At 41.0% G+C, this 27,546-nt stretch overlaps 1 protein-coding gene and 1 long non-coding RNA gene across 4 annotated transcripts in view; one reads left to right on the top strand and one right to left on the bottom strand.

Annotated features, from left to right (window-relative positions):
* Positions 1-27,546, bottom strand: part of LOC135093286 (uncharacterized) — a 69,422-nt gene that overhangs the window by 37,144 nt on the left and 4,732 nt on the right. The window contains exons 1-2 of one of the 3 annotated variants that reach the window (XM_063992415.1): positions 15,272-16,450; positions 8,113-8,305 (exon numbers count right to left, since the gene is read on the bottom strand). In XM_063992415.1, the coding sequence (XP_063848485.1) occupies positions 8,238-8,305; positions 15,272-15,584 (381 nt within the window). In that variant the 5' untranslated portion in view covers positions 15,585-16,450 and the 3' untranslated portion in view covers positions 8,113-8,237. Of the gene's footprint in view, positions 1-8,112; positions 8,306-15,271; positions 16,451-27,546 lie in introns of those variants that run through there. The other 2 variants (XM_063992416.1, XR_010263285.1) reach the window with 2 other exon arrangements.
* LOC135093289 (uncharacterized) lies at positions 20,727-26,554 on the top strand. Its single transcript, XR_010263286.1, has 3 exons — positions 20,727-21,863; positions 24,930-25,135; positions 26,419-26,554. It is a non-coding gene; the product is annotated as an uncharacterized LOC135093289 (long non-coding RNA).

Raw genomic sequence — 27,546 nt, 5'->3', positions numbered from 1 at the left:
GGAAAACTGTGTGGATAAATAAATTCCTTTGCTCTGAATATAAACAAACCACAAGATAGCTAGATGGATTACCGAGACATGAAGGTGGAGGGAGAGGAAGAAATTGTGATATGAAGCAAGAGACAGAAGAGAGAGGTAACGTGGAGAGACGGGAATACAGACTGATTTAATTTCACTACCCCCACATTACCTGCACGAGGGAGTATCGTTACCCAAAGCAGACAAGGAGGTGTAAGTCTGTCCTCAACAGAAAGATTCTCTCACTTTTTTCTCTCTGTCAGTGAGTGAGAGAGCCACAGCCGTGACACGAGGGGCCACCTGCACCACCTGGGGACCTGCTGACATGACGCCCTGATCTTTGCCATACTGATAGTTTATTTAGACGAGGAAAAGTAATGATAGCAATACTGTTTGTCGTAATGTTTGGCAGTTTTAATTATTTTTTTTATTTTTTACTTATAATTGTTTTTTTTTTTTTTCATTAATAGTAACCCTTCCCTTTGTAGAGTACATTTCCGATTACCACATTGTATACGTGGCATTCTTTTCCCACAATTCCTTCCAACTTCTTAGACACTTACCAAAATACCAGGGCAGTGAAAGGTTATCATATCTACACAGCCGCCTTACAACCTCACTACATCCCTATGCCATGATCCTACCACGCCCTCACCACCACCACCACCACCACATCCTCCAACATAAGCCTCCACGAGCCTACTTGAGCCGATTACCACCAGCTCTCCCTCCCTCCCTCCCTCTATCTCCCTCTCTGAGCCCCGCCCTCCCCTACACAGTGTTGCCCCACGTTCCTAACTGGTTTATTCGGTAAAAGAAGACCAACAATAAGAGGCTGAGGTGGCGTGTTGCGTGGTCTTCTTCACCTACTTCAATGTGTGTGTGTGTGTGTGTGTGTGTGTGTGTGTGTGTGTGTGTGTGTGTGTGTGTGTGTGTGTGTGTGTGTGTGTGTCTCACCCCTTCTGGAAGTCTATTTCAGGTAGTATAAAAAGAAAGCACTATTTTTTCTTAAGGAAGTGTTGGCTAAAGACGTTGTTGTTGTTGTTGTTGTTGTTGTTGTTGTTGTTGTGATTATCATTATAGTGGTAGTAGTAGTTGTAGTAGTCGCTTAAGTAGTAGTAGTAGTAGTAGTAGTAGTAGTAGTAGTAGTAGTAGTAGTAGTAGTAGTAGTAGTTGTTGTTGTTGTTGTTGTTGTTGTTGTTGTTGTTGTTGTTGTTGTTGTAGTAGTAGTAGTAGCAATTCTCGTCTCATCTCAAACAAATACAAAAAAAGACACTCCAACAACATTGCCACTCTTGCTCTCCACACACGCACACTACTGCAGCGCCTTGCCACATTAAATCACATCAGATAATACCTTTTACAATGTTCCTCATCCCCACTTACCTTCTAGACTACCATTATCACTTTTTTTTTTTATTCCTAACATCAAGACAATATTTCTTTCAAGTTATTTCTATTTTATATATTATGTTTACAATATATTTTTGCCCTCACCACTTATTCTCTCTTTATTTATTTATTTCTTATAGTAATCTCCCCTCTCTCTCTCTCTCTCTCTCTCTCTCTCTCTCTCTCTCTCTCTCTCTCTCTCTCTCTCTCTCTCTAACCTTTGTAGCGCTTCTGTAACGTCACAAAACGGATACACGGGGAGAGAGAGAGAAAGACAGAGAGACAGAGAGAGAGAGAGAGAGAGAGAGAGAGAGAGAGAGAGAGAGAGAGAGAGAGAGAGAAAGCACTTAATGCACACATGACCTCCATACGGAAGCTTCTTGGTCGTGTGTGTGTGTGTGTGTGTGTGTGTGTGTGTGTGTGTGTGTGTGTGTGTGTGTGTGTGTGTGTGTGTGTGTGTGTGTGTGTGTGTACGTAAAAATACACACACGAGGAGGGACCTTTAAAAAAACGCACACAGAGCAACACGCACACATGAAGAATAGCTGTGTGCGTGACTCTCTCCACACACACACACACACACACACACACACACACACACACACACACACACACACACACACACACACACACACACACACAAGCGCACGCACGCACGCACACACACACATATAAAGAGAGAGAGAGAGAGAGAGAGAGAGAGAGAGAGAGAGAGAGAGAGAGAGAGAGAGAGAGAGAACATATTGGAAAGGAGAAACAATAACAATAACATAGAGAGAGAGAGAGAGAGAGAGAGAGAGAGAGAGAGAGAGAGAGAGAGAGAGAGAGAGAGAGAGAGAGAGAGAGAGAGAGAGAATCAAGTTACTGAGAAGTAAGGAAATTTTGTCCACACACACACACACACACACACACACACACACACACACACACACACACACACACACACACACACACACACACAGCAACAGCCACAACAACAACAACACAAACAGTATATAACTCAAGTCTCTCCCTAACCTTTGCCATTAATTTCATAGTTTACTTAGACGAGGAGAGAGGAAGAACGAAGTCAAGCAAATAACAATATGTCTAAAATAGTCTTGGTTATAATATTTCGTAATGTTTCCCTTTTTTTATTTATTTATTTTTCCTTGTAGAAGCTGTTCTTGCTTGCTTGACGACTGCAGGAGGAAGAGGAGGAGGAGGAGGAGGAGGAGGAGGAGGAGGAGGAGGAGGAGGAGGAGGAGGAGGAGGAGGAGGAGGAAGTAGTAGTAGTAGTAGTAGTACGTCATCTCTCCCTCCTCTGTCCAGCCTAGCGCCCCGCCCCGTCCTGCCCTGACCCGCTGCATTCCCACCACCACCACCACCACCACTACCACCACCACCACTGCCCTGCCCGTCACACCCACTCCTGCTGTAACTTGGCCCACCGTCACGTAACTACCCTTCAATTCATCCCATCTTGCACTCTTCTCCTCCTCCTCCTCCTCCTCCTCCTCTTCCTAGTCCTCCTCTTTCTCTTATTCCTTCTCGCCACCACCACCACCACCACCAGCGTCACCACCATAAGTATACAGTAATCATGTGTACAGTAAATTATACCAAAGCTGTAAAGTTACAAGTGCACCTTTGAATTTTACGTGAACTTGTGTGAAGAAAAAGAACGAGTTATTAAGGGAGAGGGGAAAACATTTAACTTACTCGTATGTACAGTCTGCGGTAAATTAATGAATAAATAAAGTGACCAAATACAGGAGGATATAGTAAATTAATAAATACATTCATACATACAGAGGGAACGATAAGGAAAACGAAAAATTACGGAAAAAAAGAAAGGAGGAAAATAAGGAAGGAGAGAAAATATTTAGATAAGATACATTTAGATTTATTACGAAGAAAAAAAAAATGAAAACTCCAAACTAACCAACCTCTCCATTACTTCTCCCCTCTCCTCTCCCCTCCCCTCCCCTCCCTTCACATCAACACCCTCTCCCTTCTCCTCTCCTTCCCCATCACAAAAAAATAAGAAATTCACACCCGTATCCATTCCCTCCCCTTCTTATTCATCTCCCCTCTCCCACATCTCCCCCTCACTCTCTTGCCTCACCCCTCCATCTCCCCTCAACCCTTCCCCAACCATACTAGTACCACTCCTTCCTCGCCTTCCCCTGGTCTTACAGCACCACTCCCTTCCCCATCTCCCCTTCTCTCCCTCTCCTCTACACCCCAACCCTTCCCCAACTCCTTCACCCTTAGAATTACACCCTGACTCACAACACCCTGCTCCCTCACCCTTCCCGCCCTTCCTCACTCCCCTGCCCCTTCACCCAATGCAACGCCCCACCACCGCCTCTCCCACCACCACCACATCTGGCAGGGGCATTAAGTGGTACAACAGCTCCAAATATCACTGTTAGCATGACCTCCACCACCACCACCACCACCACCACCACCACCACCACCAGCAAGACTGTCCCCGTTCCCCGTTCTCCTACGGTACCGCACCAGACTGCCAGCCCCGCCCCGCCCCGCCCATCCCAGCCTATCCCCGCCCCTGTCCTATCGTGTCCCGGTACGCCAAGGTCCTCAGCACACACACACACACACACACACACACACACACACACACACACACACAGTAATATATATCAATAAATAAATAAATTAAAGAAAGATAAATAAGTCATCACATGATATGTTAAAAGCAGTACTTATTATTATTATTATTATTATTATTATTATTATTATTACTATTATTATTATTATCATTACTGCCACTACAATAATTATCATCATTGTTGTTGTTTTTATTCTTATTCGCCCATACATTAACAAAAGTAAAATTGTTATATCCTCCTCCTCCTCCTCTTCCTCTTCCTCCTCCTCCTCCGAACATCTTACCAAACAACACAAAGTAACACAAAGGAAGAACAAACAGCCTTAGATTTGTTGCTCTCTCTCTCTCTCTCTCTCTCTCTCTCTCTCTCTCTCTCTCTCTCTCTCTCTCTCTCTTGTAGTAGGGCGCCGTGTCAGTCACTGCCGCCTTCTCTTTTCTCCTTAAAATGCCTCCCTCTTTCCTCTTTCCTTCCCTCCCTCCCTCCTTTCCTCCATCCTTCCCTCCCTCCCTCCTTCATTCCTTCCCTCCATCCCTCCCTCCCTCCCTGCCTTCCCTACACCAGAATCTCTCTCTCTCTCTCTCTCTCTCTCTCTCTCTCTCTCTCTCTCTCTCTCTCTCTCTCTCTCTCTCTCTCTCAATACATTCATGCAGTTGTTATTCAATACTCGTGTCTGTGTTGAGAGAGAGAGAGAGAGAGAGAGAGAGAGAGAGAGAGAGAGAGAGAGAGAGAGAGAGAGAGAGAGAGAGAGAGAGAGAGAGAGTGTGTGTGTGTGTGTGTGTGTGTGTGTGTGTGTGTGTGTGTGTGTGTGTGTGTGTGTGTGTGTGTGTGTGTGTGTGTGTGTGTGTGTGTTAACTCCGTCTTGCTTACGCTGGCTGTCGGTCTGTGTATGTTTCTACGGCCCTGTGTGTGTGTGTGTGTGTGTGTGTGTGTGTGTGTGTGTGTGTGTGTGTGTGTGTGTGTGTGTGTGTGTGTGTGTCTGTGAAACAAGGAAATTCTTAATCATGCCTTGAGAATGTCCACTGACTGCTGACTCTGCGAGAGAAAGAGAAAGAGAGAGAGAGAGAGAGAGAGAGAGAGAGAGAGAGAGAGAGAGAGAGAGAGAGAGAGAGAGAGAGAGAGGCGTCCTTGACATTTGTACAGACAGAACATGATAAAAAAATGTATGCACACAAAAAAGAAAAAAAGAAAAACTACAACGGTGAAGTACACAAACAAAACACCTCTCTCTCTCTCTCTCTCTCTCTCTCTCTCTCTCTCTCTCTCTCTCTCTCTCTCTCTCTCTCTCTCTCTCTCTCTCTCAAAAATAACGATGATGGTAGTCGTGTGTCAAGTAGTAGTAGTAGTAGTAGTAGTAGTAGTAGTAGTAGTAGTAGTAGTAGTAGTAGTTGTTGTTGTTGTTGTTGTTGTTGTTGTTGTTATTGTTGTTGATAGTGAGGAGGAGGAGAAGAAAGAAAATAAGATGACGAAGATGAGGAAGAGGAGGAAAATGACAACGAAAAACAATAAAAAAAAAAACTAGAAAAAAGAAAAGCCCCAGCAGCAGTAGTAGTAGTAGTAGTAGTAGTAGTAATAATAGTAGTAGTAGTAGTAGCAGTAGTAAACCCGTAACAGTAAGACAATCAAGAACATCACAACCAAATTAATTCCACACACACACACACACACACACACACACACACACACACACACACACACACACACACACACAACACACACACACAAAACCCCTCCCCTTACACACACATACACACAAACGCCTCCCCACACACCCCGCCACCAGTTACAGTGAGTCTGTCTGTGCGGGGCGGGTTGGGAAGCAAACAGACACGGCACCAGAATACCTACACGTTCAAGGCACACACACTGGGAAACCGCACACACCCTCCCTCCACCACGGCAGAACGTAGACTGATGAACGGCGCCTCTCTCTCTCTCTCCCTCCCTCTCTCTCTCTCTCTCTCTCTCTCTCTCTCTCTCTCTCTCTCTCTCTCTCTCTCTCTCTCTCTTACGCACTTTAGCTCTCAGTGTGTGTGTGTGTGTGTGTGTGTGTGTGTGTGTACTCAAGGAACTGAGAGGCCACGGAGAGTGTAGGGTGTCGAGGAGGAGGAGGAGGAGGAGGAGGAGGAGGAGGAGGAGGAGGAGGAGGAGGAGGAGGAGGAGGAGGAGGAGGAGGAGAGGGTAGTAAGAAGGGATGAAAGAGGAAAAGAAGAAGGGAGGAATGAGTGAAGAGGATTTTGAGAGAGAGAGAGAGAGAGAGAGAGAGAGAGAGAGAGAGAGAGAGAGAGAGAGAGAGAGAGAGAGAGAGAGAGAGAGAGAGAGTTTCATTCATGCCAATTGGAAGTAACATTCTTCCTTCCGGTTGATAACAGGTGATAAGTACACACACACACACACACACACACACACACACACACACACACACACACACACACACACACACACACACACACACACACACACACACTGTATTTCCACCTTCCTATGACATGAATTCCTTCAAGAGGGAGGTTTCAAGACACTTATTCTTCAATTTTTGACTACCGCTTTGGACCCTTTTATGGGACTGGCATTTCAGTGGGCATTTTTTTTTTTTTTAATGGATTTTTGTTGCCCTTGGCCAGTGTCCCTCCTACATAACACACACACACACACACACACACACACACACACACACACACACACACACACGTGAGCAGGGAAGAAAAATAGTAGTAGTAGTAGTAGTAGTTAGTAGTAGTAGTAGTAGTAGTAGTAGTAGTAGTAGTAGTAGTAGTAGTAGTAGTAGTAGTAGAAAAAGAAAAAACGACAACCAACAACAACAACAACAACAACAACAACAACAACAACAACAACAACAACAGTAGCAGCAGCAGTAACAATAGTAATATAAGCAGTAGTGGTAATAGTGGTGATAATGACTGCACCACCACCACCACCACCACCACCACCACCACGCGGCGTACTAAACAGTCACGTGATGTGCGATGTAATGAGGGTAGGAAGTGAATGAGCGAGAGACGGAGGGAGAGAGGGAGAGGAGGGCGAGGGGAGAGGAAGGGAGAGAGGCAGAAGGGGAGATAAAGGATGATAGTAATAAGGGAGCGAGTTATCTGTATTTTTTTATTTATCTATTTTTTTTTCAGCGGGTAGTTTAGATAAATTAATATGGTGAAAGGGTTATAAGTAGAGAGAATGTTGGGAGGTGTATGTTGTAAGTAGAAGTATTAAAAGTATAGGATGTGTACAGACGGACTTAACACACACACACACACACACACACACACACACACACACACACACACACACACACACACATGAATAAACCTGTTAACGAATAAATAAATACTATAAAGAGATGAATTAAATAACATTCGATATATAACCAGAGTCTATCACTGGAGCAAAGAGTACAAAACGTTTATTACGATCTTTTTCTCTCTGGTTCCAGTCTCCCAAGCATTACTTTCTATATGTGCTACGTAATAACACATCGTAATATTTTTTTTTTTCTGTAACTATAAAAAAAAACTAATATTATTTCGTGTTTCACTGGGAATAATAAGCTTACTCTATTTTCTTTATTTCCTAAACACACTCTCTCTCTCTCTCTCTCTCTCTCTCTCTCTCTCTCTCTCTCTCTCTCTCTCTCTCTCTCTCTCTCTCTCTCTCTTAAACGTTCTCATAACAAAACTAAAACAAACATTCAACATTCCTTAATTGTATAAACCTTAACGGGAAAAATAAGAAAAATAACACCATCCAAAACTATTTATTTCAATCCCTAGCCAAAAAAATTCGAGGAGGAAAAATAAAAAAAAATCTGAAAATACTAACTTTTTTTTGTCTAAGAGCACATTATACACACACACACACACACACACACACACACACACACACACACACACACACACACACACACACACACACACACACACACACACACACACACAGCTTACGTATTCTACACAAGAAACTACATTTATAAATATGAAAAAGAAAGAAGAAGAAGAAAAAAAAAAATAAGAAAAATCAGACGTATTAAAATCACCATCATCATAACCACCACCACCACCACCACCGCTTCCCACCTTCTTTCAGTTCAATTCCGTTTTCTATTCACCAACTTTTCCCGAGGCGGCGAAGGAGACAAGTAAACAAACATTAAGTAACACCACTTACAAAACACTCCAGGCTTACTTACAAACGTACTTACATACTTACACAAGTCCCACCTGTCCACGTCTCTCCCGGCCTCTCCTCCAGTGTCCAAAACTTACCTGGGAAAAGAGAAGAGATAATTAATATATATTCGGAAAGAGAGAGGGGAAAATATCAGGAAAAACGAAAGGAAGGGAAAGACGAGGGGAAGAGTCCTTAGGGATGGTCATGGCTGGAAGGGAAGGGGAAGGGGAAAAAGGGGAAGAGGAAAAGAGGGGAAGGGAAGTGAAAAGATATGGAACTAGGAATAAAAGGGAGGAGGAGGAGGAGGAGGAGGAGGAGGAGGAGGAGGAGGAGGAGGAGGAGGAGGAGGAGGAGGAGGGAGGAGGAGGAGGAGGAGGAAAGAAGAAAGAAGAGATAAGAAGAAGAAGAAGAAGAAGAAGAAGAAGAAGAAGAAGAAGAAGAAGAAGAAGAAGAAGAAGAAGAAGAAGAAAGAAACAATGAGATAGAAAGAAAGAAAGAAAGACGAAAAAGACAAAAAAAATAAAAATAAAAAGTAATAAATTTGATTAATACAAGCTAAAAAAAAAAAAATTCTTAATAGACTTGAGTAACACGGAAAGAAAACGAGAATGAAAACAAGAACCATAAAACAGTATACATTTTAAAAACAATCTCTCTCTCTCTCTCTCTCTCTCTCTCTCTCTCTCTCTCTCTCTCTCTCTCTCTCTCTCTCTCTCTCTCTCTCTCTCTCTTGGCATTCTCCAGACGCGCACAGGAGACGTGGAATTAAATATGCAAGTTAAGCGAATTTTTAAACTCTCCCTTGACTGCCGCCGCGCTCGCCTCCCTCCCAGCATTCAAATTAACGACTTTTCTCTCCTTCTCTCCAACGCCTCCATCCGTTCGTGGCTTGGTGGATGTTCATACGCATGTTATTTCCCTCCCCATCCCTCTCATCCACTCACACACCCACGCCTATCCACATATTTGGCGAAGTTTATACTAGTGTGTGGATGCTCGCTTGATGCCTTGAGTTCTCCCGTCCGATTAGTTGCATCTGGCCAGGTTAAGATACACGGTGGGTGGAATAGGGATGATTGGAACAGCGTGGTACTGGATAGGGTGAAGTGGAAGGGAACAGATTGGATGGGATTCACTGGAACAGGCATTGGAACAGCGTGGTACTGGATAGGGTGAAGTGGAAGGGAACAGACTGGATGGGATTCACTGGAATAGGCTGGGCAGTAGACGGAATGGAATGAGGAGAATTAAATAAGGTCACTGATAGGATGGAATGGTGTAAAATTAACATGGTGGAAAATTAATGGAATAAATATTGAATAGGAAAATATTAAGACAAAACAAGCACAGGAAGGTAAATAGATAGACGGACACACAGACTGACAAACAGATAGAGATACACAGACAAACCGACGGATGGAAAGAACGATAGATAAACACTCACTTGAACAAAGATTCTTTATGCAAGAGGGGTTCTCAGCCATGGGCAACAAAAAGATTGAAAAATAAATAAATCAAGGCCCACAGAAGGTGCCAGTTTCTATAGAGAATAGTCATGAAAGTATTATCCAAAAATTTCAGAAGAGTTTTGAAACCGCACCCTCGAAAAAACGGTAGGACAAAATACAGAAGCAGACAGAAGCAGTATGAGTGGATCCATTACCTGATACGTATATATGAAGCATACTCTATACATGGACGGATAAGGCCCCTGTACAGTCAGCATCTTGTTGAGAGGGGATTAATAAGAACTTGCGAAAACAGCTCAAAACACCTAACTCCGTTGAAGCTGTTTTAGCGAGAGACGGAATGTGAAGTTTCCAGTTTAGATTATTAGTAAAGGACAGACCCAGGGTGTTCAGTGTAGAAAAAGCGGACAATTCAGTGCCATTGAAGAAGGAATGGTTACCTAAACAGACAGAGACATGAAAATAAATAAATAGAAAAAAAAATAAAGAAAATTTCGAATGGTTTACTTTACCACAAAAAGGGAAAAGAAAATAGACCAGACTAACTATTTCCTCGCCCTTCACAAAAGAATGGAAAGAAAAATGAAAGAATATTTAATCCGTAACACAACGATACAAAAGAAGAAAAGTAAAAGAACAAAATAAAATATGAAAAGGAAAGAAGAGAGCAAAATAATAATAATAATAATAATAATAATAATAATAATAATAATAATAATAATAATAATAACAATAATAATAATAATAATAATAATAATAATAATAATGATGTGAATAAATAAATTTAAATATATATATATATATATATATATATATATATATATATATATATATATATATATATATATATATAATATATATATATATATATATATATATATATATATATATAATATATATATATATATATATATATATATATATATATATATATACTCGTATATATATATAATATATATATATATATATATATATATATATATATATATATATATATATATATATATATATATATATATATATATATATATATATATCAAAGTCAAGACAATAAGATAAAAACCTAACTTAACCTAACCTAACCAAACCTAACCAAACCTAACCTAACCAAACCTAACCTAACCTAACCTAACCTAACCAAACCAAACCTAACCTAACCTAACCAAACCTAACCTAACCTAACCAAACCTAACCAAACCTAACCTAGCCTAACCAAACCTAAACTAACCTAACCTAACCTAACCAAACCTAAACTAAACTAACCTAACCTAACCAAACCTAACCTAACCTAACCAAACCTAACCTAAACTAACCTAACCTAACCTAACCAAACCTAACCTAACCAAACCAAACCTAACCTAACCTAACCAAACCTAACCTACCCTAACCAAACCTAACCTAACCAAACCTAACCAAACCTAACCTAACCAAACCAAACCTAACCTAACCTAACCTAACAAAACCTAACCTAACCAAACCTAACCTAACCTAACCAAACCTAACCTAACCAAACCTAACCTAACCTAACGAAACCTAACCAAACCTAACCTAACCAAACCAAACCAAACCTAACCTAAACTAACCTAAACTAACCTAACCTAACCTAACCAAACCTAACCTAACCTAACCAAACCTAACCTAACCAAACCTAACCTAACCTAACCAAACCTAACCTAACCAAATTAAAACTAACGCAATCAAACTAAACGAGAGAGAGAGAGAGAGAGAGAGAGAGAGAGAGAGAGAGAGAGAGAGAGAGAGAGAGAGAGAGAGAGAGAGAGAGAGAGTTATAACCAGAAAATGCAGTGAACCCTAAAGGAGAGAAGGAGCGAGGGGAGGAAGAGGAAGAGGAGGAGGAGGGAAGAAAGGAGGAAAGGGAGAGAAGGAAAAGGAGGGAGGAGGAGAGATGTGTGGAAAGGAAAAGAAATAATCGAAGAAAGGAAGGACGAAAAGAGGGAGACGAAGGAAGGAGGAAGGAAGGAAGGAAGGAAGGAAGGAAGGAAGGAAGGAAGGAAGGAAGGAAGGAAGGAAGGAAGGAAGGAAGGATGGAAGGAAACAGGAGAGAAAAGAAGGAAAGATAGAAGGGAGGATCAATAAAGACGGAAAACGGAGAGAGAGAGAGAGAGAGAGAGAGAGAGAGAGAGAGAGAGAGAGAGAGAGAGAGAGAGAGAGAGAGAGAGAGAGACCCTAGGGATATGAGGAAAAGTAAGGAAAGAGAAAGGGAATGGGAAGGGAAAGAAATGGGGAGAAAGGAATGGGGGAGGGATCACATTGGGAAGAGGAAGAGGAAGAGGAGGAGGAGGAGAGATAGAGGGAAGGGAAGAGGGGGAAGAAAAAAGAGAGGAAAGAGCGAATCATCATCACCACCACCACCACCACCACCACTACAGTGACGAAAGATACATAAATAAAAGAGGAAATGAATAATGGAGAAAATTCTAGAGTTTGCCCTAAAAAGTTGATTCCACATATATGGAAAAAGAAAGGAAAGTAAAACCACAAAGCATAATTTTTTTTTTCCTAGAGCCCCACCCTGTTTATCACATTATTCTCTTTAAGTTCGTTCACTAGATCCACAATATTGAAGGAAACGGAAATTTGCCTTAATTTTACACAAACTTGCTGAAAAAAATAAGTATTCAGCGCATTATCTTTATTATTTTTGTTATTTACTTCACTACATGCATTAAATTTTGTTATTTTTTCTTTTTCTTTTTATCCACTCTTCCACTGTTCCTTCTATTTCCCATTTTCTTTACTATTCCTTCGTTAACCTCATTACCATCATCACTATTACTACAATCATTTAATTTTCAACATACACTAAACTTTATCTTCTTTTCCCTCCTTCGTTCTTCATTCCTTCTTTTCTCCTCCTCATGCTCATCACTATTCCTTCCTTGCCTCACACCTTCCCTCATATCCCATTACAATTAGCGTCACTATTAATGCACCCATTCACTCCCCTCGTGTACTAAACTTCATTTCTTCCCTTTTTCCTGTTTTACTTAAGTTTGCCCCTTTCACTCCCCTTTCTTCATCCACATCAGTATTCCTCCCTCGCCTCCCGTTTTCGTTGGCCCTCTGAGCACGACGGTACCTTAGCTTAATTAATAAAATGGTCTTGTACTTAGTGAAATATTATTATTAGCATTATTATTATCTTATCCCTCTACTTCATTTTTTTTTCTAGCACATGTAGCTCAATTAGATCATGAAAACAAAAGAAAGTAAGAGCCATCAGGCCTACACGTGGCACTCCCTGTGTGAGTCTAGCTTACATGTTTCCACCGATCATCCATAAATTTGTCTAATCTTTCATAGCTCCCAAATGACTGCACTAACAACCTTTTTACTGAGTCCACTTCATTCGTTCTCTAAGCTAACCAATTCCCTCCAATCTTTCACATTTAATCTAACCAATCCCCTCTAATCTCTTACATTTTTTTTTTTAAGCTTGAATCCATTATTTCTTGTTCTAACTTTATTACTGATCTTGAAAAGTTTGCTTATGTCACCCTTGTTATATCCCTATCCTACTTACAGGCCTAATTATCGCAAGTAAAACTGCCTCGCGTTTAACTGGAAAAAGAAGTGTCATTAGCAGTCCTAGAGAGATGGCTCTACCTGGCAGGAGCACTTTACTTTACTTTAATTAGAGAAAGAAGGTGAATGAAGAAGAGCTTGGACAGAGGAAGGTGTATAGTTAGAAATGGAAAGACTGTAGAGAGAAAAGACTGTGGACAGACCACATTGCTATTTTTATATAGGATTCATAAACCTGCTTTCTTGTTGGCAGGAGCAAGAAAGCAGGTTTATGAATACAGTTTATGAGTAAGGCGCAAAGACTCAGCGTGTTGGAGAAGGCTGATCCACTGAGGCGACACCCAGCAGAAGCAGCCAAAGATTAACAGTCCAGTGGGTTCAAACTCATTGCTCTCCTCTACATCTGTTACAGTTCACAGGATGGCAAGGGGCAGGCTGGGGCTGAACACAGTGATGCAGTAATGTACACAACACACCAGGCGTTTGCTTCAAGATTTCCTGCAACACACTCATGTAGCTCATATAGTGAATACAAAGAGATGTGATGTCTGGTAACCGCACATCACTCGGACGCAGCAGTGTTACAAGAAGTGGCGGCAGACGTGATGTTAGGTAGCTGCACACCACTTGCAATGTTATCTGAAATGCGTTCTAGCGAAACAAGAGGCTGCAGTGCTCACAGAAGGCGTGCACTCGACACACCTTGGGACAAAGTTACGGCTCCTTGCAATGTAGGTTTTCACTGATGATTATTGATTAAGCAAGAATTATTCAGAGTTTCTTCAATTTCCGAATACAAGTGCATAAGAAAATTAGGGAATCTGCAACAGTCCATCAGGCCTACACGTGGCAGTCCCTGTATAAAACACACCTACCTATTTCCTCCTATTATTCCCATCCATAAATCCGTTTCATCTTTTAAATCTCCCTGTTGACCTTGCACTAACAAACTGATTCATCCACCACTCTATCTGATGAGAAATTTCTTCCCATCTCTTTTTTTAAACTTCATCAATCTTGAACCCGTTACTCCTTGCCCTAGTTATCGATCATATCGCGTTGAATGACACCACTTTATGGATGGTGATGATAGCTGGAAATAGGAAATTGTGTTTCATACAGAGACTGCCACGTGTATACAGGCCTGATGGCTTCTTGCAGTTTCCCTTACTTTCTGATGTTCTCACGTTCTTAATTACGCCTCTAACTGAGAGAGAGAATGACTGAACAGCACGTAGGGAGCTCAAAAATAAGAAAACTGGGCCGTGAAATGACAATAAAGACAAAACAATTGAGTATCCAGAAATATATGACCTTTCATTTTTTGCTTTTTTTTTTTTTTTTTGTAATTAGTAAACAAACAAGTCGATTTTTTTTTTTTTTTTTGCGTCACAATATATCGTAACGAGCTGTAGGAGAATCAACAAGGAGGGCACCAGGTAAGTACAAGGAAGGTAATGGGTACAAGGAGGGAGCTGTAAGGTAAATAACAAGGCAGGTATCAGGTAGGTTGAGTGATGAGTACAAGGGGGAGTATCAGGTATCAGGGGCAGCAGTGTAGCGGGGCACCCCAAGACCCACTGCGTCATAGCCTTCACTAATTGGCATTCTCCTTTTGCTTGAGATAGCGGTGCATGGCTCTCTCTCTCTCTCTCTCTCTCTCTCTCTCTCTCTCTCTCTCTCTCTCTCTCTCTCTCTCTCTCAGCAATTTTACAGGCTTATCTAATGCAACCTGTTTTCTCATATGATTGCTATACACACACACACACACACACACACACACACACACACACACACACACACACACACACACACACACACCAATACTTTCTTAACAGAATTACGTAACACCTACAAAATACCAGGAAATATTGTAATTTAAGATACCAATGTTTGTGTGTGTGTGTGTGTGTGTGTGTGTGTGTGTGTGTGTGTGTGTGTGTGTGTGTGTGTTGAGCAAGACAACCACCAACCAAGCCAATACACATATTACCAGTACATCTTACAGTACCGGGATGCAGCACACCGCAGCCTCATCGCCATTACCGTAAAGTTCATCCATGTACATCTGCATGTAGTCTGTGCTTTCCCCGTCGGAGGAGACAAGGGAACTGGCGACATCATTATCCTCGTCCTCGTCAGTGTTGCAGTTCGGCGGCGGCATGGAGCTGGACCTCTTATGGCGAGGCTCACCCTCCTCTTCCAGATTCATTTCATTGACGGAGATGTTACTGGTGGCCGCTATCTGGGTGTTGAGGTTCCTGAGCAGCGCCGTTAGGGCTTGCGAGGCTTCAGGGAGGGTATTCTTCCTCAGGTATCTCTTTCCCAGCGCGGACAGGGATTTCTTTCTCTTCGACATTATTACAACTCTTCACAAGTCTTCAAGTTCCTTCAGCTTCCGTCTCCTCCCCGTGTTACTTGCGCTCAGCCGTCAGGTACAGGCGTCGCTGTCGTTGAAGCTAGATTTTGTTGTCTGCAGATGTGAGGGCGAGGAGAGGCGCTGGTTTCCGTCCAAAGCTGTAGAAGATGGACGGGGAGGACAGGAAGTGCCTTGCTTCTACGCCACAGCTGGGTCCGTTTCCTTTATCAACACTAAGTACAGAGAAAGAGAAAAGTTGCCCAGCACTCTTTCACTTTGTAGCTTCTTCACACGGGGCCACGTCCGTCAAAGCGAGAGCATACAGCATACAGAACAGATCATCACCATTTAGACAAAAGACCCAAAGGAAGCCAGTCTGTCGCAGGCCTTGTGTGAGCGTGACAGCTGGGTATGGCGACCCGGGGCGTGGCTGTGCGGCGCAGGACGTGGGTATGATGGGTATGGGCGAGGCGAGACGCACACAGGCGCACACACACGCACCTCACACCTTCCTCCGTAAGTCAGTGGGGCGTGTGGGGATGGGGAAGGTGAAGGAATATCAGGTTGTGGCGGGGATGGCGTAAGGACAAGCAATCTAGGTTAGCTCATTGCACCATATGATGGATCCAGCAAATGGAGTGCCAGGGCCCACGCCAACACGGCCCAGGGAGGGAAAGGCGTGCGTGGCTGGGTTGTGATGAGGCAGGAGTGAGGGAGGATCATGGGCAAAGTCACACGGGGATGTACAAACACTGCGACACAAGCACAAAACAAGAGGAGAGGCGATCAACGCGTGTCTTCGAGGGTCGTGTGTCCAGTACTGACAGGATGCTCGTTCGTTGTGTGTGTGTGTGTGTGTGTGTGTGTGTAACGGACATCATTATCTAAAGTTTCCGAGAGCGATAGGAAGCTGGATAGAGAGCCCTAAACACCTACCCAGCGGTATCATTAGTCCCACCGCTCACCACCACCATCACCGCCTTCACACCTTCCCTAACAAAGAGGATTGTCACAAGCCACACAGATGTTTAGTCAGGTTCTCACGAGTGTTTCTTCTTCTGGTGATAACGAAATCTTGTTGAACCATCACTAGAATTACGGTACCCTCGATAACCATTATAACCTCCAAAAGTCTGTCACAAATGGTGTAGATAAGACGCCGGAACGTTTCACAGTACGGAATGAAACACACGAGGGACCAACGAGTCCGCCACTCCTTGGGGCACGCTACTCCAGTTTAACAATAAAAATTACAAATATAACAACTACAATAATAATAATAATAATAATAATAATAATAATAATAATAATAATAATAATAATAATAATAATAATTAGATGAACTACGACTACTACAACTACTACTGCTACAATAATAATAATAATAATAATAATAATAATAATAATAATAATAATAATAATAATAATTAGATAAACTACTACTACTACTACTACTACTACTACTACTACTACTACTGCTACTGTTGGAATTTATATGTTAGGAAATGCTGCGTAAGACGTGTCCTATTTCACAATACTTCACTAATGCCAGCAAACAACAACAACAACAACAACAACAACTACTACTACTACTACTACTACTACTACTACTACTACTACTACTACTACAGACACGCATCACTAAAAGCCTCCCCCACAAACATAAGCCCGAGAGAGTATATCCGTACACACATTACATACATACATACATACATACATACATACATACGCCAACACATCAGTATATAAATGTAACACACACACACACACACACACGGCAGATACAGAAGTCTTGCGTCAGCCGGGAAACCCAGCCTTGTAGAGGGGGCACAGCAAGGCGCTTAACAAAAGAGATATACGGACGTGCAGAAATAAGGAGGGTACACTCTTCAAAATTGAGCAATGCATCAGTAGAGAGAGAGAGAGAGAGAGAGAGAGAGAGAGAGAGAGAGAGAGAGAGAGAGAGAGAGAGAGAGAGAGAGAGAGAGAACGCGTTTGACTATCACAAAAACAAATGACGGCTGCAAAGGAGGGTAGGAGGGAACGGTGGCAAGAACTGTAGCTTCCTCTCCCCTCAGTAAAATAAATAAATAAATAAATAAATAAATAAATAAATAAATAAATAAAAAATCCTCATCCATAAACATCCTAGGTAAGCTTTCGGTGCAAAATATCCCGCCTCCCTCTTCCTCCCGCCGCTCCCCACCCTTCCCTAGTCCCCGACCCCTAAGTGGCCCTGATAACGATACGATCAACTATACACACAAATAAAAGAAGTAATAGCCCAAGGGTGTCTGTGGTGCATTCATTACTCACCCCTGCTCACGTGTGTTCAGTTCCTACTTCCTCCTCTCTCAGGCCCGTGCTCAGAAACGCTTTTCTCACCACGACTATTTTCAAAGGCCACTGAGATGATTAGCTGGGTTCTCAAGAGTGTTTCTCCTGTTAGTAATATAGAAATCCTGCTAATATTTCATGATAACCGCAAAAAAAAAAAAAAAAACATCCTTAACTCGTGGAACTTCAACTAGAAGCTTTTGAAAGTAGTGAAGATGCGGCGCAGAAGTGTTCAGACTATGGCCGTCAGTTATAAGCAGTCACTCGTGGGCAGCTTCTGTTTCTTTGGTGTTTTGATGTTTGAGAGGTGAACGGTATGAAAATGTACGATATTTTCAGTTTTGGGAGACTAAGCGTGTGGAATACCTGGTGCAACACAGCTTGCAAAATTCAGAATACTATAATTTCACAGTTTTGCGAGACTTCAGGTGTGTGGTGAGATAACCTGCGTGCCGCCTTGCCACCGTCCCAGCACTGGCGCCGCGGCTTACCCAGGGGTCTCGCTGCGCCTCAAGAATGCTGGCCTCAATGATGCATGCGGGCTGGCTGACCACTCTCAATTGCGTGAACAGATCCACAGCAACGGCACTATAAGAGTAAAGCGAGTGATAACCTACCTGAAGGAACGAATAGTAGATGCCACAATATGTAATGTAACGGATTGTAACCCAAGAAAAGCCAAATGAAACACGGAAGGGGATAGGATGTGAGGGTACAAGAAAGGCAGAAGGCAAAAATGAAGGAGGGAGAATAAAAACAAGAAAGCAGGTACAGAGAGAGAGAGAGAGAGAGAGAGAGAGAGAGAGAGAGAGAGAGAGAGAGAGAGAGAGAGAGAGAGAGAGAGAGAGAGAGAGAGAATGTAATCGTAAGTATAGCCTAGTGGTGTAATTGTGAAGATAAGGCATATTAGGACAGGATGCTGGAAGATACCACACTATATAAGGTTAGAATACAAGTAATCTGGAAAACTAAGTACAACTAACAACTCCAAAAAAAGAAATAAAAATCATAGGAAGAGCGTAAAAGGTCAGAGGAGGCTAAGTTTAAGTTATTTTACACCACTAAGATAACGATACAAAGAAGCACAACACTTGACAAAGAGGTGCCGTTAGAAACAGCTGCGTAGTGTAGTGTAGATAATGAGTGGTTAATTAATGGCCACTAAAATGATGGAAAGTCCCGTGATGCGCAGCCTGGGTAGTGATGATGTAAGCACCACCCATATCCGTCCACACCCACATCTATGCTTACCTACACACCATCCACTCTGAGTAATGGGTATCGGTGCATAGGATTCGATAAAAACCGTAAAAATTCGGTTAACTGGTGGTCTCAATGTTTTCGTTTCCTTCGTTCTGTAGTTATAATGTTTCCTACACATTGTACACCGATACTTTCTTACCCATAGTACATACATACATACATACATACATACATACATACATACATACATAATCTAGAAAATATTAACAAATAGAAATGATCTTAGAAAACAATGGTAAGCAAAAATATCTTAGAGAACTGAAAATTACGAGTAACTGAGAAAAGTAACAAATAGAAGCGAGTTAAACGATAAATAACTTACTCAGCAACAGAAAAAAAAAATACGCTGACGATTTAATGAACAGTGACGAATAGAGATAACTTAGAGAACAGTAAATGGGTACCTTGCTGCTGAGTCTAGTTCCTCTTCGCCTACTACTACTACTACTACTACTATTAAACGCATTTTATTTATTCATTTACTTATATGTCTATTATTTTTTTTTTATTAAGGATTTGGGTCAAGAAAAGGCGTAGTTGAGTAGGGAGGAAAAAATGGGAAAAGAAAAGGCCAATTCATAATGCCACACTCATAAAAAAAAAAAAAAAAGTAAAGTATGAATATATATCTTCTGAAACGATTCAATTTATAGTAAAGAGGAAAACAGAAACACGTGAGAGTTATAGAGTTTAACAGTAAATGGGATGAAAGTTAAGGTTGTAGTAGTAGTAGTAGTAGTAGTAGTAGTAGTAGTAGTAGTAGTAGTAGTAGTAGTAGTAGTAGTAATAGTAGTAGTAGTAGCAAAAACAAAATAAATATATTAGCCTCAATAATGTTTCCTTCTCAACAATACACTCATAAATACTGCTGCCTCCCCTTCCCCTTCTCCCCCTCACCAAGGTCACAGCAAGTGGGGGAGAAGGGGAGGAAGGGGGAAACAGGGGCCAAACACCCTGCATTATGCAACACCCCCTCCCTAATGGTCGTTTTGCCTCCCCTGACCCATCCCACTAACCCCCACCTACCTCCCACCACCACCACACACTTCCCTTCCTTCCCCATCAGTTTCCTCCCCTTTCCCTCCACCACACCATCACCACACCATCACCAGAGGAAAGGGTTTGGTGACTATGGTGGTGGTGGTGATGGGCGTGGAGGAATGACAAGGAAGGTTAAGGGCGGGGAAGGGAACAGAAGGAGAAGATAATGCACAGTTCATTACTAAAATATTATTCCACTGTAATAAAGATGAGTAAGAGATTATAGAAAAAAGTACAACAAACCCTTTTTTTTCCAAAGTTTTGTTGCCTTGCATAAAAGAAAATTAAATAAAAAGCAATATATGTACAACCTCCATGCTTTGTATAGTGGCTGTATTAATGCAAGGTGTTTCCACAATGCATACATAGACACAGGTGTGGAGTCTTTTTCCATGTGTATATAATAGGTATGTGTGTACGTATTTCATCTTCTTCTTCTTCTTCTTCTTCTTCTTCTTCTTCTTCTTCTTCTTCTTCTAAAGCTAAACGCACTAGGAAGGCTAACAAAAAAAACAAGTTCAGGAAAAAAATGTGTGTGTGTGTGTGTGTGTGTGTGTGTGTGTGTGTGTGTGTGTGTGTGTGTGTGTGTGTGTGTGTGTGTGTGTGTGTGTGTGTGTGTGTGTGTGTGTGTGTGTGTGTGTGTGTGTGTGTGTGTGTGTGTGTGTGTGTGTGTGTGTGTGTGTGATTGATAACTCACCCAGGAATATCTTTAAAGAGAAAAACAAGGTCATGATGAAAGTTGGAGGAAAAAAACACAATAATATCACAGCAGGGTCACAACAAGGTCCCTACAACACAGCAAATTCAATATAGCACAGCAAAGGTCACTAAGAAGTCCTTCCAATGCAGCAAGGTCACCACAGCACAGCAAAATCACTAGTAGACCACAGCAGTCACCAGAAATAACAGCAAATCCACAGGACAGCCGTCAACACAGTAAGATATGAACACAGCAACACCAACAGACTCAACAGGTCACAGCATTAAAGAATACCAGGACCACCAAAAAAATAAATAAAAAAACAGCAAATTCACAGCGCAATCCTTCTAAAACAGCAAGATTTCATGAACACGGCAGTTGAGAGCAGGATTATCAAAACACAGCATCAGAGCACATCAGGAAGCCAAAACACAGCAAATTTACAGCACACCCCTTTCACAGCAGTCAGCAAAAAAAATGCAGCAATATAACACACAGCAGTGGTGGAGGGATTATCAAAACAGCATTAAAGCATCACAAGACCATTTCAGGATCACAACAGCACAGCAAATCACAGCAGAAACCACCAGGCCACACAGCACACTGGCCTAATCACAATCAGACCATAACACAGCTTGATATGAAGGGTGCAGTGCTGATAAGGAAATGCTCACTCCAGGCTCTCTTGTCTGTTACAATATCCTGCTAGAATCATACTGTGTCTTCAACTGAGGCTAATGTGTAATGTTGGTGGGGTTGTTTTGGGGTATTTTGTGTCTTTGGGTGTTTACTACTACTACTACTACTACTACTACTACTACTACTACTACTACTACTACTACTACTACTACTACTGCTGCTGCTACTACTGCTGCTGCTGCTCTGTACAAGATAAGAAAACTTGCATCAAAAGGACAGCTGTTACAGGAAAGCTCATGGTAAGTGTTTTCATGTTCTCTGTAGTACTCCTATCACTTTAGTGCTTCTGTAGCTTGTGGATAGAACTCTATAAATTATATATAAAAAAAAGAAAATCTGACCCACTTTATAGTTTTACAGTTACATAAAACACACACACACACATACACACACACAGTATTTAAAAGAACCCATTAGAAAAAAGTGGAGTAAATATGTTCCTATGGCATTCAAAAGTATAGTTTCCACCACAGATATGTAATGAACATATACAGATAGACAAAAGACCACATGAATGTACCTCAGGTCCTAATACTACAGCTAGGTAAATATATACACCTGAGAGATTACAAGATTACAATTAAGCAATCAGATCTTAACTTGCTGGTGTCTCTACAATATGCCATCATAACAACCTCTAATAAGACTTCAACACACCTCTCCTTTATCTACAGTTTCCATAGTTCCATATACTCACACATACCATCTCTTTCATCACTGGTATATCTAAAGCTACTCAGCATACCTATGTAAATACAGCCTCTACAGTTACCAGAAGGAAGGCCAACACAATCATTCTAAGTTCTGGATTCTGAAACACTTCTGCACTACACCTTCACTATTTATTATTATTAAGGGCTCCAGTTGAAGTTACACAGATTTTCAAAGGTATTTATTATGGTTATAGTGATAGATTAACATGATATCTACATTGTTAATAGGAGAAACACTCTTGAGAACCCAGCTAATCATCTGTGTGGCCTTTAAAAATAGTCATGGTGAGAAAGGAGAGCAATTCTGAATACTACTGGCCTTACACTCACAATTAGACTGGGAGCCACATTCCATCCCATAAGTCTTGTCTGGCATCCCCTCTGTTTTGGTCTGCACAGTGTCACGTTTCCACCTTACTCCTGTGCCTGGTGCCTCCCATGCGAGTCCACCTCAACACACCACACTAATTTCACTTGCCTTTACTCCTTGTGCCACATTGGCTTGGGAGGCTCATGGTAGCTTGACTCACGTAGGAAAGATTGTGATAACACCTTATCAGGTCTCATATAACAATTACTTTAACTGTTGTGTCAGTTGTTGTGTTATCTCTCAAGTAACTCTGAGAATTCTTCCCAGAAGGGTGGCCTCTAACTTGTGTGTAGATACTGGTCTGACACATTCCTTGTTTTCTATATTATTCAGGTGGGTTCCCATCATTATGTGTGAGCAGTGATATATCCCTTGTTTTTCCCAATTATTCAGACAGGTGTCTATTATATATGAACTGTGACACATCTCTCTTTTTCTCTATGATTCAGACAGGTGGCTGTTATATGTGAACTGTGACACATCTATCATTAACTAGTCATACACTTTACCAAATCCACTCTAACTTTAAAATCACAATGTTACAAAGTGGTAATCTGAATACAACATAATCTTTTTTGGGGGAGGGTTAAATACTCCTTTAACTTGATGCAAGAAGTCACCTGTCTAATTAAAAGAAGAGTATAGTGCAAGGAAACACCACAAGATGAAGACAATGTTAACAACCCAACAGCTACTTTAGAAGGATCAAGTGCTTTAGTAATGCCAGGCACCCACTTGGAGCACCACAGACACAGTAAGAAGTTTGCCTGAAGGGGAGATACACTCGCCACGGGAGGTTGTCACTTGGGACAGAACCACGGCAGGACACTCAAGGTCAAGGGTAAAAACGAGCCAAATATGTTAACAACTGCACTATAAATGATCACCAAAGCCCTCATGGATTTCGATTGACTATGAAAGAGCAAGAGGATGTTGGTGAAGAACTGTAAGTAGATGAAAAAAATATCCTTTTTCTGCTGTGGCTGTATCTTATAAACAATGAGATCACTGTAATAAATTATTTAAATAGACATCAAGAAAAGGGAAAGTGAATAACAATATTTTATCTTTGCCAGGCTTCACAAACACGTGTTTCTTTTTGAGACTGTAGTACGAAAAAAATAAGTGTTTTGAGAGTTGTAGTTAATTATGAGGAAGACTGACTAGCAGTGAAAAGATTAACATTCACAACACTCTAAAAATAAAAATAAAATGTAATGGAGTAACAGTAATAATGGAATGATAACAATAATAATGATGGTGGTGTAGGGTTTGGAGTAATGGACACAGAAAAAGAGCAAGTGCAAGGTTAAATTGGTCTTTTCTAAGCTGCAGAGACAAATACAAGGTTAATTTGTCTCTTCTAAGCCACAGAGACAAGTACAAGGTTACCTAAATTTGTTTTTCTAAGTTTAAAAAAATATTCAAGAGACTGTGGTAGCAAAAGTTTGAGTCTAAAAGTTGAGAAATTATGGGAAGAAGAAGAAGAAGAAGAAGAAGAAGAAGAAGAAGAAGAAGAAGAAGAAGAAGAAGAAGAAGAAGAAGAAGAAGAAGAAGAAGAAGAAGAAGAAGAAGAAGAAGAAGAAGAAGAAGAAATAGAAGAAGAAGAAGAAGGTGAGAGAGAGAGAGAGAGAGAGAGAGAGAGAGAGAGAGAGAGAGAGAGAGAGAGAGAGAGAGAGAGAGAGAGAGAGAGAGAGAGAGAGAGAGAGAGAGAGAGAGAATGCCAGTCACAGTAGTACCAAAATGAGTCTAAAAAGTTGTGAGTGATTAAGGGAAAAATTGACAGTGGAAAGAATGAATCATGTTAAGATCTTTGACTGTAGTACAAAAAAATATGAATCTAAATAGTTGAGTGAATTATAGGACAGTGGAAAGACAGTGACACATGAAGATCAGTAGTCAGGTTATTAGTGCTGAGTCATTAGGAAGCTTTAAAAGAAGATTACACAGGTTCACAGATGATAACAATAGGTGAAACAGATAGGTACATTTCATACAGGGACTGCCATGTGTAGGCCTGATAGCTTCTTGCAGGTAACTTCCCTTATTTTCTTAGCTTCTTATGACTGCCCCTATACCATAACAACACTATAAATCTGACAATCCCCCTTCGACAACACAACACAGCACAGGTCACCTTAGGTCAGTTCCTCTTTACACAAACTAAGAGGATTAAGTTTTCCTCCCTACCATTCCTTGCATGAATTTCTCTATTGTTACAGCTGCATGTCAGGGCAGCACAGAGGACACAAGGCTGCTGCTCCAGTCCCCTCAACCACCACAAGGAAGGGAAACATGAAACAGTGGATGGTGGAAGTGGAATAATGGTAGCAAAAGTGGGAATAGTTGACGTGATCATGAGAAAGGTGGACCAGTGGAGGGAACAAGGAAGAAAATGGAAGGGAAACATGGAGGTGGTGGAATAATGGTAGTAATAATAGGAAGTCGGAGAAATCATGAGAAGGTTGAGCAGTGGAGGGAAAGACGACGATGAAAGTGGAACATGAATTAATGGTAGTAATGGTAGGAGGTGGAATAATGGAGAAAGAGTAATAGTTTTAATGGTGGAAGATTTGGAGTGGTGGCAGTAATTGGTGGAAGGGACAGGATAATGAGAGGTGGAGTGAAATAATGATACTAATGGAGGGAATGAATGGAGTAACAGTAATAATGGAGTGATAACAATAACAGTAATGGTATAGTTTTTTGGAGTAATGGAAGAGTAATGGTAGTGACAGAGGAAGGGGATGAAGTAATGGTATATACTAATGGAAGGTTTTGGAGTAATGGAGGAAGGACTAGAATGAATTAATGGCAGTAATGGTGGGGAAGGCTGTGTGTTGTATTCCATTTTATCTTACTTTCTTACAAACACACTAAAGTACAGGTGCCTCTCAGTTCACACAATACTTAGGGACCTCCAGGCATCACATAAACAGAAAGTGTAAAACAAATACAAAAAACTGATGGGAAAATAAGACATTAGGAGGATCTGATCTCTTAAGTTACAGCAGTGTATCACCTCTATATCTATGTGTGTATATGATGAGTGAATAATGCTAATTCCTATAGTTTCTCCTTATTTCTTAACCTTTTCACTCCCAGGCAATCATTTCCCACAATCCCTTACAAACTGTGAGACACTTATCTTTGTATTATAGCATGTTAAATATTCCTGTGGACTGAATCATACAAATTTCATCTTTTATTCTTTCTTTACTCTGTCTGTCCATACAAACTAGATCCTTACACTGCTCTGAATGTTACCAAAATACAAAACATGGCAGTGAAAGGGTTAATCCTAACTTTGATTATATATGTTGTTATAATTTTCACATACTGCCATATGATCCATGTATTGCAATTTTAAATCTGACCAATTCATAAATTAATCCACCAAGCAGCACATTACTAAGTTGTTAAGTTCACCTCCCACTCACTTAGTCCCTCCTTGTGGCTCTTCAAAAATATGACAAAGGATCACCACAGACAGTACTGCAACACAACCACACCCAATACATAAATACAGTAGCAGCTATACATGTACTGCACTCCCCCTTAGTAGTAATAATAGCAATAACAATAATAATAATAATAATAATGATAAGAATAATGATAACAACAACAACAATAATAATAACAAAAGTAATATTAACAAGAACAACAACAGCAACAATAACAAACAGAAACAAGGCTTTGGTTTAATTTCAGTGATAAACACACTCCTCGTGCCAGACAGGAAGTGACAAGCAACAGCAGTGACAGGACCCACCATCACCAGGCTAGCCAGTAGGTGAAGGGATGGGGAGAGCAGGGGAAGTCTAAACAACAAAAGAGGGACTGGATGACAGTGACTATGGTGATAATGATGATGATAACAATGACCATTTCCACCACACCAATGATGATAATGATGATGATAAGGTCAAGATAAAGAAGAGAGACAGTATTATCAGAGTGGTGTGGTGTAGTGGTAAGAAGCACAGGATGCAACAATGCTTATCTCATTGTAGCTGTTGTCTTCTTCACACACACTCTGAAGAAGGCAACACACAAAAACACACTGAAGAAATTAACAAACCAAACAATAAAGAAAAAAAGAGAAAAAAGTCTTACTTCACTACATACCACTCACTTGCACTTCACAACACTAGGCACCACCACCACCACCACCACCACCACCAACAGGAGCACCATACATGTAAGCCCCTGGAGTCATCCGTCCATGTTCCACTCAGTACCTAAGATGCTGTCTCCTTGTTCATCAGTCAGAAGTTCAGCTCCTAGCCAACTGACCCACCCATGTTATTGAGTGGCTACCAACATATGCATTTACACCATTTAAGGGTTCTACTAATGTGACATGCTGGCCTATATTCTGAAAGCACTTCATTCTCTTATCAGGACTACTTTCAAAATTTAAAGATTCTATTAGTATGAGACTAAGGAAAAACATTCTACAAAGAGAAAAAAAAGCCAAACCCATTAGCACCATAATGTTTGACACCAGCATTACTACCACCCAAGCAAGTTTTCTGTCTCCTTCACTTATTTATTACATAGGTATGCTAGATCTATGTGTTTTTAGCATAATATGTAATAAACACTAAAAACATATCCAGGTAGTTTCTCTTCATGTTCTTTATTCCTGCTCCAGTATTTGTAGTATTTCCCAGTTCCACTTTCATCTTGACATTTATTTCAAGTTTTTTTTTTCTAGTTATATATTATTTTTCAGAGTAATTTTCATATTTGTTTATCTTATTTACTTATTTCTTTTATGCAAGAGGGACAATGACCAAGAGTAAGAAGTGAAAGCGACTGCATTTAAAAATAAAA

This window comes from Scylla paramamosain, chromosome 42 (assembly GCF_035594125.1).
Source record: "Scylla paramamosain isolate STU-SP2022 chromosome 42, ASM3559412v1, whole genome shotgun sequence".
Lineage (NCBI taxonomy): Eukaryota > Metazoa > Arthropoda > Malacostraca > Decapoda > Portunidae > Scylla > Scylla paramamosain.
This window is presented reverse-complemented; position numbering and strand designations above follow the sequence as displayed.